Genomic DNA, 16,994 nt, shown 5'->3' with positions numbered 1-16,994 from the left:
ACTACTACTTATACTCCTAAAACTTACCAGAATAATATAGATTTAATAAATAATAAGATATTAATATGTTAAATAAATACCTATAATAATATGATAAATTAATATAGAAAGTAGTCAATTATTAATGTTATACGATAATAAGTTAGTTATCTATAAATAAACAATAATTTCCAATAAATATATCAAACTATATATCGTTACCTTTGTAGTAGGTAGCTTAATGTAGAGGTAGGTGATAATTATACATATACAATATTATGCTGGGTAATTATATTAATGGTAAACACTAATTATCTTGAAATTACTATTTTTATCCATTTTTTTACATAATAAAAATAAGATTTTTTTAGCTTAAAAATCGAATTAGGAACGAATTGTAACAGAATATGATACATAGTACAGTGATATCTCGAAAAATATTCATAATTAGGTTACCCATTCACCTAAACCACTGGTTCCCAAACGAGGGGCACTCCCCTCTTGGGGATCGTGCACACATTACTGGGAAGGGGTAAGCAATTACTATGAAATATAATTTTTATTTTAAAACTTTGAGAAAATAAAATTAATTGACTGGTACCGTTATCGGTTATCAATAACAGATAACCGAAAAATTATCATCAACAAAAAAATAGTCATTCCGATATTCCGAATATTGAATAGTTTATTTGTGAAGTACACGAAAAAAGGTGATCGATTTTTTTTAATTTATAGGAGGGGGTGCGAGGTGTTTGAAAGTCTACAAAGGAGAGTAGAATAGAAGAGGTTGGGAATCAATGACCTAAACTTTGAATACTATTATTATTTATTATTTATAAGTTATTACCAATTCACTATATGATTAATCAAAGTTCGATTTTTTTAAATTAAAATTTCCTGAAAAATATTTAACTTCAAAGAATATAATACTTAAAATTTATGTTATTGGTAAAAAGAACAAGCGTTTGATAGTTTATACCTGTAGAATATTATGATGTTAAAAAATATACCTTTTATTTTCATTAGGTAATGTCGTCTGTTGTGGTGAATAAAATTCAAATATTTAAAAATATTTTTAAAAGCGTATAAATACTTGTTGAGACAATGAGCGTTTTCCTTCCAAATGTCATAAACTCATAATAATCACCCTGTACAGTATGTATACGTATGCAGTGTTGTTGCATACACGGGTGTTAGCGACATGACGTATTATATATTCGTTTCGTTTGAGAACGGTCCGCCGGAGCTCGCTCTCGGGTTGCATTCCCTGCCGCAGAGTGATGTGGTGGGACGGAGTGAGAACCGACTACGGAGAAAGACCTCAACACCCCGCCCACTGAGCGGTGTAACTCGGTAGTAGTGGTAATAACCACCGCCGGATTTTCAAGCCGTCTTGTACTCGCTTAAGTCGTACTGCACAGCTGCTGCGCCACCGTACGTATTATTATTAAACAACGACGTTAATAACAACGTAGGTATCCAGAGCCGGATGAGAAGGAGGAGGAGGTGGTGAAGAAGAAGAAGAAGAAAAAGTTGACTCCGTATATTATACATACCATTACGAAACTCGTTATCTCCTACCGTCCGAACGTCATGGGTACAAAAACATAAAAAATCCAACGATCACCACTAACAGTAGCTACACGACCGGCCGTGTTCGTAAAAATAGTACTTGTATAATATTTTTATACAATAAAATATCTATACTCGAGTTCACCACAACATTTGGTCACTACAGAACTTGTATCTTTTTTATAGGGGGGGGGGAGTTAAAATCATAACTCCCGGCTCTTATCGATGCAGGCCTTCGAAAAGTTATCAATAGATTCGCAAACGTTGAAAGGTACGTTTTACTTAAAACGTCTTTCCTTGTGTAATATTGTAATAATAAGAGGTAGGTATACAAAAACAATTAGTGTGCTAAGCCGTTTTCGATGGTATCGGTTTTAAAATTTCCATAAATAATTTAAACTAATCAACTTATACTTATTCGTCATTAACTACGTAATATCTATAAGCCACTTATTTTTAATTGTCTGAGACATTTACGTCAGCTTAGCAGCACTATCCTGCAGGCGGGTGCATTTTGTCATTTTGAGTGTCTTTACATTGCCATAGTGTCATGGTATAAAAACGCAGCGTAAATGGTTTTTATTTTAAATAATTTATTAATAACTCACCTCTTAGTGTTATAAGATTTTTTCTTACTGTTTAAACCTTTAAACCCTAGGGCGTCGATGTTTGATTCGGTTGACTGCCGTATGTGAAGTGAGAAGCTATTACAGACTACATGGTACATGCAGACTTTATGAAGAAATGATTTTTAAAATCAATATATATATATACATTTATTATTTTGAAATTTTATAATATTATATTATAAAAATATTGAAAATGAAAATAATATGTACAATTTTTCTTATCTAAATACTCATATCCGGCTGCTAAGTCTGAATGGTCTGATATTGTTACATTTTTGATATTATAACTCTATGTGCATGTATTACTCAATGCTTATAATTGCTGTGAGTTCAGGGTAACATTAAATTTTTATCCGTCCAAAACGTTACCGGAGGTACGCACTACATGGAAGCAATTTACTTTTGTATCTAGACTATACGAGTATATGAGATATTAAGTAGTATTTTGCTTAATTTAATTCTACCGTCTGTTAGAACCTATAGAATAAATATCCAATATACATAATGTATCATCATTCATCATTTAAACGCTCTTTATACTTAACAGATTTATTATTGCAATTTATATTAACCTCTTTAACACAAATAATACCATTTTGATATAATTTTAATCATTTTTTAATTGAGAAAAAGAGAGTTTGTCTCTTTGACTAATATATTTATTAAATATGTACTTAAATATCAACTATATATATTTAACTATATCTTTCAAATTTCTTCGAATTAATGTATTTTGCATTGTGTATGTTCTTACCTCTCTTTCAGTTTTATTATAGAAGAAACATTCAATCATTATAATTTCTTAATATTTAATAATATTGTTTTTAAACAGAGAGTATAGGTACTAATTTTGCAAATGGATCTTATTATATGGTTAATTTTTTTGCAAAATTCTGAAATAATATCCCTGGTTTGGAGTCTTACATATGATATTATTTACTAATATTACATTATATAATATTGTCTTATACTCTGAACTTCTGATACTTTTGAAATAACTAACTACTTATGACGTCATATGTAGGTGGGTACTGATACTATATTATATCGGGTTAAATATTTTACACCTTAGATACAAATATGCAATCTCAAATTATATTATAGATTCATTATAATATGTTAATACAGCTATTTTCGATATTTTATTTTCAGATAATATTAACTGTAAGGTACAAATATTTATCTTTGTATATTCTATGCTGCAATGGATCGGCGTCGGATTGGTTCTTGTTTTTCTATTGCGGTGAAAATTATTTATACATAACTTGTTTTAGTGCGCCCAGCGGATGTTTTGTTTTTTTTTACCAAACCACCATATCGATACGATTATCACTTTACATCTCTTTGCTTTTATTTTAAATTCTAAGCGGAGCGATGAATACATTGATTTTGTACTTTTTTCTATAATAGTCGATAAAATACTTCAATTTTCAACTTTAAAAGTGGTTTTGAAAAAAAATCAGATTTAGTTTGTACTTTGTAGAGATCAAAATTAAAAATTTCCAGTTGTTTTTGGATAACCGAGAAGAATAAATAAAAAATAAAGAAAAAACGGAAGTTTTATGTTAAACCCGATTTTGACTTATATATATATTTATATTATATTATTATTTAATACGTGCAATGAAATGTTTGATTTATTTTAAAATAATATCTCTTTATATTATGTATTTATTTTTGCTGCTTTTACGTTATTTAGGGAAAAATAAGATATAATTTCGAGTTATGTACCAATATTTTCATTTTTATTTTTAATTATTACATTATCCAAGAAAAAATTATATCAATTTATTATAATACTAGAATAAAAATGAATGGCTTTAATAGCTACATTAAAAAAAAAAAATACATACCACAAAATATATTTTATGATATTATAGGCTAACAGACCATTTGTGTTGAGAATCATTTTTCGTATACCTATAATGATTTATCATTGAATTCAAATTTAATACACCCATATAAATAATGACCCACTCAACACATAATGTAGCGGAATAGCATCTATTTGCCTACCCTTTTTTTATGTAGGTATACGACTTTTTCATCAAAAAATGTTTCTTTATATCAGCTATATACAGTGCATACTCTAAAAGAGCAATCTGCTGAGAACTTTTTTTCGAACAATACTCCTTATTACATAATATATAGTTTATAAACCATAAACATGTATCGTATAATAATTTATTACTATTATTATTATTATTCACTTGGGAGAATTAATGCAAAACACAGAATTAATATCAGATCGTGTAATTTATATCCGTATATATGGTATACTCAATACTGGTATACTTGATATATAGGCTTATGGTGATTTTCGTCCATTATATTATATAATACAGTCATTCGTTTAGTCAGGAATAAACAACTTTGACGTTTCACATAGTAATGTTTAGTTGGATATAAAACTACAAGAGTATATGAAATATATGCATTATACCCAAAAAAATTACACATTTTACAAATTTGTGGAATTGTATAGATGCTTTTTAATAATAAACATTTTGATTATTAAAAAAATTTATAAATGATAATTTATTTTTAAATTTAAATTCTTCATATTTAAATACATAAAAATCATTATTATTTTTGCATTATGTATTTAAATTAATTGAAATAATATTTTTTTACTAATGAATAAAAAAAATATAAATTATCAAAATCTCATAGTGCTGTTAAAATAATAATAGTTTTACTAGTTATAGATTCTAAACAGAGAAAATATGTGTTGGTTTTACAAAGATGGTATGTATTTTTTGTTTTTGTGCCTGAAGAAGTGAATACGCATTTACGAATAGAAAAATGATTTAATCTTCAGTTTCGAGGAAGGTTTCTAGTAAATACCTATTGGATGTAATTAATACTTTTGGGAGGTCAAAATTGAAAATCACGTGGAAAAACAAAAAAATACAAATATTTGTTGATATTTTAATATTATTAATAATGTAGTTGTTTGTTAACCTTGGTTACCAAAAAGTTAAATTACACATCGTCTTCATTTTTAACGTAAAGTACATTCGACATCTACTCTATATAACAAAAAATATTTCACAAAATATGCTTTAATTTGAAAGCATTTTTCATGCGAAGAAGTCGGTTCTGATAATATAATTGACAATTGATAAATTGTCACTCACACAATATTATGAAATGACGTTCTGTCAAGTCATTGTATATTTGTTATTATCTTATACGCTATGACATAATCTCATAAATTTTGTAGAATACGTAGTCTGTCCAAAAGTTCGTGATGCATCGTAGAGTCGTTTTTTCGGAAGGTTCTTCTACGTGTAACAAAAAAAGGCCGATGACATACAGAAAAGCGTCATAATAATATATGTGTAACGTTTTTTGTAATGATTAGTTCAAATTTGTTGTGTTTACTTTTAAGTATTTATTGTGTATGAGTAATCGATTACGAGAATTGGAAAAAATCAAGTATCTTAATGACAAAACCGATACGTTTTTGTAATCGCTAATTTTTTATTTCACATATACATTGCAATATTGCATACTGATTATTGATAATTTTTTTTTTTAATTGTAAAACGTGCAATCTAGTTATATATTTTATACGATATAAATATACATCCCGCGGCGCGCCTAAAAGATCGCGGCTCTTGAATAATGTATTATTTTAGTTTATTATAATTTCGTACGTAAATCCGTTAAGTATAAAATACCGAATAACCGATTTTTGAACCGGTTTGATATTATGTATTAAAAAAAACATTATATTAACAAATTGCGAACAGTGAGCACCAATATACACATCAATTTGCATTTTTAAATATTTATGTTATACAAATTTAATATTCGTCGACAAATAAGTAACCGCAGAAGATAGTTAAACTGAACTATCAAAGTGCAAATATTTATTACAGTTAGGTAAATGTCGTGTATTATTATTTATTATTGTTAAAGAGAGTCTATTACAGGAGCCACTGCAGAAGAGAGTGCGGAATCAACGTCTTAATTAAAATATGTAATTCGTATAACATGACTGATTTTATTAAATATTATTGAGTCCATTAAAAAAATGAATAAAACTATTAATGAAAGTAACTATATACATTTATTCACGGATAAAATAAAATGAATACATTCAACATATCGTTATAATTTAGGAGTTATTTGTCAAAAATGTGGTTAAAATAAAATATATAAATATACAATCATTATGAAAAAAATAATTGCAAAACTAATTTAATAATTAGGTCCATTTAATCACTTAAAAGGCTAATTTTTAAAAGACAACAATTTTTTCTTTCCTAAAATAAAATTAATTGAACATTTTTCAGGATAGAGGTAAGGTTAAGGTGTTACATTTTCAATAAAATACATTTCATAGTTAAACTGATTTAAAATTTTAAAAATGAATACATTTTTATTGTCTACGAATAGACAAAATAAGTATAGGTAAAATAATTGCTTAAAAAATTAATTTTTAATAAAAGTTGTTTTAATTTTACTAATTATTGTACTTTCTCTCGATAGTGCTAACTTATCTATAAATATAAATTCGATAATTACCTATTGGTTGTCTAGGCTCTAAATACCTAAATATAAAAATTAAATATTCATTATTTACTGCCTTACGCGGACATGTTATGTCGTGTTCATTATTTACTAATGAATAATAGTTTATAAATTCTATAATGATGCAATTATAGTATGTTGTACTGTACTGTATTACTTATATACTATTAAATAGTGGCTGCTAAAATAGCGAGTCTGTCTATGTATAAAGGCAATTTATAATATTATTTATGAGAAATATGTATTGTGTATACATATAATATATAATATCTATTTTCTCGGTAATTCGCGTACAATGCTGCATACGATGCTACGTACACGATTTTAATTAGTTTCAAACGATCTTTGTGTTGGTACGTTGTCATAAAGAAAAAACAATGTTATGGCAATAATAATACATCGAATGCCTTTGCTTACAATTTATTATAATATGAGTGCGTGCGTGTGAAGTGAACAATTTATTATCATCGTCCGGTTTCGAACAGTGAAACGCTAAAATAATACAAATCCGAGTCTGTGTGATGGTGCGCATAAGTGCATAACTATATATTGTACCTTATTCATCGTACCTATCCGTACCTGTAAATACGAACGTGATATATGGCACGACGAAGCGATTTGCGGGTTTGAAGGCGCCCAACGTTTAGACAATTTGTGCACAAAACACGTTTCGCATAAAATATTAAAAACCCATTCGTAAATACTTGTATTTTTTATACGCGTTGTCCTTTATATAGGTATGTCGTGTATCATGTGTAGTACATTAAAATACGTTTCCAAGCGGCATTTTATTATATCGTTTCATTTTAAATCAATAATTTTACCTGCTCGATTAATCATAACAGTATTTATAACTATGTGTATGTACATAAAGGTTATTATACATATAATATATTGTTTTTACAGACTGGACTCTTTTTTGTATTATATTATGTACAATTTGTAATAACATTTGTTTAAAACGAACATGCTTAATATTATATAATATAGGCTGTTCAATTTAAAGTGGTAACCGTGCTGTAAGTAACAAAGATTATAGTGCAAAATGATTTAAACAAGTATATATAATTTATAGTCATAGTTAATAGATGTAAAAATAAAGAAAAAAAATATTGAGATTTTAAAATATGGATTCAATTTGGCACGAGAAATATAAAAAGAAATGGTGGTATATGAATTCAACGTTAAGGTATCCATAAAGTGAAGTAGCGAGATAAGCGCAGAAAATTCATTATTGCCATTTAGCTACCCTTCAACAAACTGGCGCACTAGCTGTGTGTATTAAACACTCAGTGCAGCATCCAAACAAACTTCCAGCTCGTCCAAGGATGATAGGTAAGTCAAATATTTTAAATACCGGGACATAATTATGTATGGTGGACAAAGAAATTTAAAAAGTAACTGGAAAACCGCAAAAACTTACGCTGGACACTTGGAGTGACTACCATACAGACCAGGTATACTACAGTTTACAACTATATACTATATATATACTGTCTATTATATGTACGCAGACAATATTACTACTGAATATTCCTTAATACTTTACAACATATACTTAACTCGTAACCATTATATATAATATTATGTATAAAGCACATACATTATAACCTACCGGGTATATTTAATGTGTATTGCCGAGCGTTCATCTTCTCTTTAGTACTCGATTGTACACTGCTGCATCCGCCGCCGTATAAGTTGCAGTACTATCCAATAAAATAAAAAGACGCACGAAAACGATAATAATTTTACCTAATATTTATATTTTTGGTCAACCGAAAAAATGTATTAGTATGAGATAAAAACTATTTTAGATTTCGAATAATTTAAATAATAGTGATAATTATTTTCTAAATCCATGTATATGTTTTCTAAAATATTACACTGCAAAAAAGTCATTAGCAGAGACAAAAGCGATGGTATACATAAAAATCGTGTTTTTATATAATATATTATTCTGCTTTTCCTGTTAGATTTCTTCTGTATAATATTATTGGAGTAAACGTTTTTGGTTCCGACGAAACAATGGGTTTGTCTCACCGCTGTTGCGACGTCTTATTTCACATTTAATAAATGAATTGACTTCGTGTACATAAATAATATTATGTTTTATAATAAATACACAATATATATTATATAACGTTCATCGTATTTTTGTATTTTTTCCCGCGCTATAGTTTTGTATTTCATTAAATAATATATAAATCAACTGTTATTTGTTGTACAATTATTTTTATTTCCTTCCTGCGTCATTGGTCGGCGTCAAACTCGGGATTGTTGTATACTGCAGTCTATAATATATACATATATACATGTTTACCTAATAAAATATTTTAATTATACACATATGTTATAAATTTTATTAGGTATGCATATACAATGTACATTAATAAGTGTTATCTAACTTGAATGAATGGCCCGCTACTGTTTTCAAGGCATATCACGGCGTCATAATATATGATATGTACCTACGTATCATATGCGTTATCGCTGAGATCCTCTAAGCGTCAGTAGCAAAATAAAGCGAGCGCTTACAATTTTTTTACAATATAAAATATAGGTACCTATACATAATAATATGTTTTCATTTCTAAAACTTAAAAATTTTCTAATTCAATCAATACCTATCACATTAAATCTCTTTCGTCTTCTCCTAAACTTATGAATTATACCAAAATATCACAATCCATAAAAAAATTATAATATACGTAACACAACCTTAAGGACGTTTAACAATAATTAGTCTCACGTGGAATTGCAATCAAAAGTCTTGTCAAACCCTGTAATATTGAAAAATTCAATCATTCTAATCGTTTACATTGAGAAGAATATAATAATGTAAGTTCCTTATTATTAGCTCAATGGTATACATATCAACGAACAATCATATCGGTCATATAAGCTTATAAAATGACTTGGACTATACTAAGCAAACCCAAACAATCTATTAACGTTTTCAACAAAATTTAAGAACACGCAATAATTCACGTAATAGCGATACACCATGTACCAAAAAATAGGCTACGCAGATTAAAAAACGTAAATGCATTTACGGTATATAGAGATAACAAATGATTTGATGTAGAGACGATACAAACGTATTATACTGGGTGATTCTTTTATAAAACAACACTCGTTATTATTCCAAAATGTATTAATGTTTTTGAAAAAAAAAATCTTACATAATTTCCTGTTAAAATAAAACAACATTAATAAAAAAAATATAGCTTTTAAGTTTTTACTTTTTTAAATTTCATATTCTGAAGCAGAATATTTTTCGGAGTATTTCGACTGGGAGTTTTGTAAAAAACATATTTTTAAAAACATTAATCAATGGGCAATATATATATGATATGGTTGATTTCTTCATCATGTCATTGATTTTTTTGCATTTGTCTATTAATACTTATTAAAATAACTTATCGTCACTTTGTCTTGTTTTAACTTTTTTTTTTTTTTAATTTTATTTATTGCCTTTGCATCTATTATGTTTTATACGAGTGTTTAGAACTATACAGTGAACAGTGACCATCGGCCTTACCCCTTTGACTTTTCAGGCTATACATAATACACGTTGCACACATGCGGTTCGGTGCTTTTCTCATGTGTCCATGCTTTAACAAATTTCTAAATTTTACAAATTGTGTTATACATTGTCACGAAAAGATAGCATCCACGAGGACTAAAATAAAGCACGTTCGTATTCCTCTTCGGCGCAAATAGCATATATATATATATATATATATATATATATATACAGGTAGGTATATACCGTGTACACCTCAATGTTACGCGTTATATACATTTCGTATAGTCGAAACGAAATCTTTTCCAAGGCCATTTGCGTTTTACATACTCGTATTGTCTTGTCTGAGAAAATCGTAAATCATCCCTTAATAATTATTATTATACTTCTAGTAAGTATTGTACTTTAGAGTATATTTATATACGAAACTCGATCGCGTCTCGTTCATCTCGCGATATCACATTATATTTATTTTAATTCCATTTCGACCGCATTATTACAAAACACGTACAGTATAATATATGATTATTTTATCATTTTTATGGCATATAGGTAACTGCAGGACGACGCGACCGGATCGGGTTATAAATCCTACATTACATTGCTATTATTATTATTATTATTATTATTATTATTGTTGTTGTTGTCGTCGTCGTCGTCGTCGTCTGCGGCGGCGACGCGTACCTATATAAACGATTGTGCGAGCTCGGCACACAAGACACACAACACAGATGAATACACCTTTACACCTATGTGTACACACATACCTAACCTTATCCGTAATTTTCTCGGGGCAATCGTCAAGGGAACACACACACAATATGTACTCATATACGCACACACACTTATACAGTATATACACACAATATCATGTACATAATGTATAGCTGCAGGAGTTCAAATATATGTGAGTGTGTGTGTGTGTGTGTGTGTGTGTGTGTGTTTTTTAAAACGCGTGCTCTGAGAAAACAGTCGCACTTGGCCGACGTCGCCCCACATCCCCGCGTGATTTGTGAGAAAACCGACTCCCGAGACCGCGGAAAGTATAATATAACATATTATACTGTATTATATACTAGCTACGCGCGTACAATCACGACTGGTGAAATTTCCCACGCACGAATTTAATGACCGTTTACGAGATATTATTGTATTACAAAACGACGACGACGACGAGACATTTTCATACGTTTCGAACGAGGGCGGCCGAACGCGCGCACGTGTGTAGAGGTAGTAGAGTACCTGTATGCATACTATATATACATTATACTGCAACAACAGTGTTCATTGGCGTGTGACTATAATAAATGCGTGCGTGTACGTTATTTTTGTATTACGTCCACTAATTGTACTATGTATAGTGTTGGAAAAGTCTTTTTTGGATAATATAAAAAAAAAAAATAAATAAATAAATAACTTGTTTCTCTGTCAGACTATGAAAAATGAATACTGAATACGCAGGTTACTATGATATATTGTTAAGGATTCGCGATCTCTGTTTCTTCGAAAGAACCACGCACACTGCACACTGCAGCTGCAGTGGCGCCGAACACAATAATATTATGTTGGCAGAGAACCATAGGAGGTATATACATTTGAAAATCTCGCATTTTACATTGCAGGTGATGTTACCAGGGCTGTAATTTCTAACCCACACATCCCCATCGAAAATCTACAATCGGCAGTTGGCAGATTCTAGACTTGAATTTTTTTTTCAATTATTATATTATATCTGTATATATTATCAATTTTATAAATGGACAATTGGTTAGACATTATTATAATAAACATAAATTAAAAATTATATTTTTTTATTTGTTTTCTGATATTTAAGATAAAATATTATGTTTTATTTCAGTCTACTATTGTGAACAAAGCGTATGTTTACTAAAGTATTTTAAATACCTAGATCTCTCAATACAATAGGTAGACATTATAATTTTGAAAACACGTATTATTCGTTAATGTTTATCATCAAATCATATACAAAACACAGTTACCAAAATATTATATGTATGCGGAGCCAGGGCTAAACCACTTTCCTCCAAATTGAAATATCGTTTTCTTCCAAAAATAAGATGAGGTATTCTCTATTTTCCTCCACACATTTTTTGAAACTACATACATGTGTATTTTCCTCCAAATAATAGAATTATTTATTTGATTTCTATGACACGATTATAGGTACATAAAATTATGACACAAGTTATTTGATTTGTATACTTATAAATATAATAATTCTAATATTAATAATCAATAGGTAATTAAACATCTGGGAGAAAAATGGCTACTGTCCTTATATGTGACTGATTTCACGCTTTTATCGGGAGAATAATAATATTTTGGTGAAGTGAGCTATTGCAGCCTGCAGGCAGGGATGCAGGCATTCATAATAATATATACCTACGACTGGATATGCACCGGATGACTTCGTAGGTACCAATAATAAATAACAATACTGCACCGACGTCTTTCGAAAACCGACTGTTTTGAAACTATTCGGCGCCAACGACGGTGTACAATTACACACACCTATATATATATATTATGATAGACGATAGTATTACTTTTGTCGTCTGACATCGAGATGCGTTTTTGTCGATAGACAACAAAACATATGAGTTCAGTTATTTATATATGCAAACCGATAGAAAGAAGGGAATGTGGCCGTTTTTTATTCATGTCGCGTCTTGAATGTTTGAGTTTGACAATAGTACATAGCCACATAGGTACACTTGCATTATAAATCGTCTCTTGTCTCCATCGCCTCTAAAATCGCCCAATGTCTCGGTGCTCTTGTCTTCAACAACAGGTGTTTTTTCCTTCGACCGGAAGGCATTTCTTGGTAGACCAACAAAATATCCGTATAAATAATAACGATGCATAGTATTTAAATCTCTGTATATAGTATTTTTTGTTCTCCCAGGAAATAAAAAAATCGCACTGGGAATCGTATTTCCTCATCACATTCAGTGGGAATCCGTCCGGTCAAGTAACAACCGGTTGGATATTATTATAAATAATAGATATTATGATATAATATTATACTGTACATCTCAATCCGCAACAATTTGTCAATAAGGACGAAATATTGTATTGCAACATATAGATTATAGGTAAAACGTTGTCGGCGAGAAAATCGTCTAAACATTTTATAATATAATAAATAAATATATAAAATAAAACCATTTTACCTTGAGTTTAACCGACACTATTTCCTCCGGCCAACACGCGACGATTCGTGTTCAATCGGATATAATTATTAAATATGCTTCATGACACGAAACGAGTGTGAATTTCGTAACGTATAAGTACGCATACTTATATGCATATGATTACGTCGTATATCGTACAATCGAGTTGAAATACTGCTGCTACACGCCTCGCTCTGACTGTATAGGACCGGCTTCTGGGTAGGTACTGCACAATTTAAATATATGTCGCATATTTTATACAGAAGTTTAGTCGAAACCAAGAACTAATTATGTTTACTGTACACCACTTTATAACTAATGTAATATTTATTTGATCTATATGAGATCTAACGATTATTATTACTCGGCAGTCGTCCCGTTTCTCGGGGAATGGCGGTGAAGGTGAACAAAAAAAAAAAAAAAAATTGTTATATTTACTGAATCAGCAGTTAGACTATAAGGTCATAAGTTTCAAGTATAAAGGTAATGCGTGTACAAATTATATTAACGGTGTGTTATCTTAGCTGTTACAGCTGTAGCACACAGTTTTTATTTCAGCTAGACAAATGGAGGATCGACATTTTAAAAATCGATCTTAAAATCAAAATTACGATCATTATACGTAATTTTTTGACAAGGTTATTTGGTTGTACAGTCATTTCTGTACTTTTCATTTTTTTTCTATTTATTATTATTAATTTTTTCACGATAAACGCGACGTATGCCACGGAAAATTTGACGAATCAAGGATTGGTCATTGTTAATAACGTTATTATATACATATTACTAAGTATAATGTAATGATCTACACGTTATAATATTACAATGCGCTGTGTAGCAGTCTTGACAAGTTTATAATATTCATATACTGCGCTGGTATTTTTACCATAAAAGTTTAGACACTTACAACTATAATATCATCAACAGGAAGTAGTGCCACACATACGACGACCAAGATTTTTAAAATTAGAAATCGAAGACAAAAAAATGTTCAAGCGTTATTTACATATAAACACTATAAATAATACGAAAAAAAAATGTTTTCTTTGTAAGATTTTTTAGGCATGAAAAAACATTTAAAGAAACCTATTTTATTTTTTAATTAAAATTAAAAAAAATTGAATAATCGCAAAAAACGCCCATGTCATAGTTTAAAAATATAATAGTATGCATTGATTTAATCAACGTTTAAATTATTATTTTATGAGTTACTGTTTACAACAAACGTATTTTTTCGAAAAATATTGTATTCGTTTATTAATTTAATTTAATTTATTTATCGATTAAAAACCGGTAAAATTCCAGTTCAGACGTGGCGAATCAGCGACGATGAGTAATATATTTTGTACGCTTATGTGTATATTGTAGACGTGTAACAATATTGTTTTGAACGCAATTATTAATTGGAAAATTAATTATTTTCTGAATCTCTCGGCACTCACACGTCAGATATTATGTTTCATACCAATCATACCCTAAAACCAATTAAATCTTGCGCATTCCTATTGTCGTCAAACGATACCACACAACATACATTTCTGTGCGATTGCTTATACGTATTTGCACATACGCGACGATCTGCAGTGATCTATTATTATGATCGTTTACAGTAAATAGACTTGGAACGTTCCATCGGTGGTTTCGATAGATCGATTATCGGTCGTTTAAGATTAAGAGGGTATAATTACTATAATGTGGGCAGACAGCATCTAATTGATCCGTCACGTTCCGCGTAGCAATATAGTACTATAATATAGTTGTAGGTGGTAAACACTAGAATGGTCGTCATGACAGAAAAATAAACAAAATATATTATTATTTATATTATGTGCTCGTTCGGAACGTTTAATCAACGAGCGACATTTCACAAATGATATTATTACGTAGGTACCAGAGTGGCAAATACCACAAAATGATGGATTACGACGGCGGACGTTGGGTCTGGAGTGATTTAAATCACAAATGTGCAGACTTACGCGAAACAACACGTCTTGACGGCGATGGGAACGAACGGGATGGGGCGGTTGGGCTAAACGACGCGAGATAGGTTTACGACGTTCTAATAATAATACGATACGCGCGGCGACCGTCAACTCTGAGCGTTATTGTATCGACATCGGGACGGAAGACGCGGCGTCCGTGACGACGACGGACGTCCGACGATGGGCTTACGTTTTACGAACCAATTCGTAGAACCCCCTCCCCCCCCCCGGTAAACCCGATGTTCGGTATGTTCTCGGAGAAACGGGCGTCGACGCGAAACGTACCTACCTACTTACTTCTCGTACGAGAGAATCTCGAACAGGTTGGGAACCCCTGGCGCGGCCGGGTAGCGAAGAAGCCGTTCCGCCGCCTCGACCGCTAGCGCTCGCGAACCGGTGGCCGGCCGGCCGTCTGCCGCGGTGCCGTCGTCGGAATCGGTCGGCGGCGATGCGGAGACGACACGCCGGGCGAGGAATGTTGTGCCGGTTCGGCGGCGATCGGGTCGCCCGTCCCCGCCGCCGCCGCCGCCACGGGAACAACGATCGAGAGAGCCGAGCGCACCACCGCACAACCGGTTTTTCCCTTCGGTGTATTGTCGTCGGGCGACAACGACGCGTCGTTAACAAAAGAGAGTGGCGGCCGGAGAGACCCGTTCGCGTACGGGTAGTAGCGACCAGCCGGCGGCGGGCAGGCCCGTCGAAGCGGCGTTTCGCGCATGCGCCATCCGACTCCATTGACCCGACGCCCTCCTCTCCCCTATCGTCCTACCTACCGAGTACGTCGTCACGGTTGCACACACGCACCAACGTAAACGCAACACACCGCCGCCGCGCCGTCGACGTTCACGCGCACGCGCATGCGCACGCACAAACAGCCGTCGCCCCACCGCGCGCAGTACGCGCAGACCGCCGCCCGCCGCCGCAATTCATTCCACGAGAAACGGTCGAGCTCGCCCGACGTTTGTTTTTGTATCCATGTGACCGCGTTTGGTTTATCGAGTTTTCTTTTCGCCCTCTTTCGGTAGTGATTCAAATAGTATTATCGTATGCGTTTGTGCTCGCCCGCGCGCACCGACAATCGACGTGCACACACATCGCGGCCGATTCCGTAGCGTCCCTCTCCAAATGACGCGTTCCCGGTCACACACGTGAGTCCGGGTTGAAAACGTTTTCTCCTTAATTCTTCGTCCCGACGACTGCCGCCGCCGCTGCCGTCGAAGACGAGTTTCCGATTTCCGGCGGTGTGTTTCCCGTCTAGTGAGTACTACCCGCACTTAAGCCCGCCGCCGTCATGTTCGACGTGTTCGGCTCCGTCAAGGGGCTGCTGAAAATCGACAGCGTATGCATCGACAACAACATATTCCGGTTGCACTACAAAGCCACTGTCATCATCCTAGTAGCGTTCTCGTTGCTCGTCACGTCCCGCCAGTACATCGGTGACCCGATCGATTGCATTGTCGACGATGTGCCGCTCAACATCATGGACACGTATTGTTGGATATACTCGACGTTCACAATACCCAACCGTATCAGTGGCCGCGTCGGTAAAGACGTCGTCCAGCCGGGCGTC

At 32.4% G+C, this 16,994-nt stretch overlaps 1 protein-coding gene across 1 annotated transcript in view; it reads left to right on the top strand.

Annotated features, from left to right (window-relative positions):
* Nucleotides 1-16,163: 16,163 nt before the first annotated feature.
* The window catches only part of LOC112601582 (innexin inx2), a 7,891-nt gene continuing 7,060 nt past the window's right edge, over nucleotides 16,164-16,994 (top strand). The window contains exon 1 of the mRNA XM_025349281.1: nucleotides 16,164-16,944. Within this exon, the coding sequence (XP_025205066.1) occupies nucleotides 16,716-16,944 (229 nt within the window). The 5' untranslated portion in view covers nucleotides 16,164-16,715. The remainder of the gene's footprint in view (nucleotides 16,945-16,994) is intronic.

Source organism: Melanaphis sacchari, unplaced genomic scaffold, assembly GCF_002803265.2.
Source record: "Melanaphis sacchari strain LSU unplaced genomic scaffold, SCAv2.0 Contig7_pilon_pilon, whole genome shotgun sequence".
Taxonomy (NCBI): Eukaryota; Metazoa; Arthropoda; class Insecta; order Hemiptera; family Aphididae; genus Melanaphis; species Melanaphis sacchari.
The sequence above is the reverse complement of the archived record's forward strand: the minus strand, read 5'-3'. Positions and strand labels throughout refer to the sequence as shown.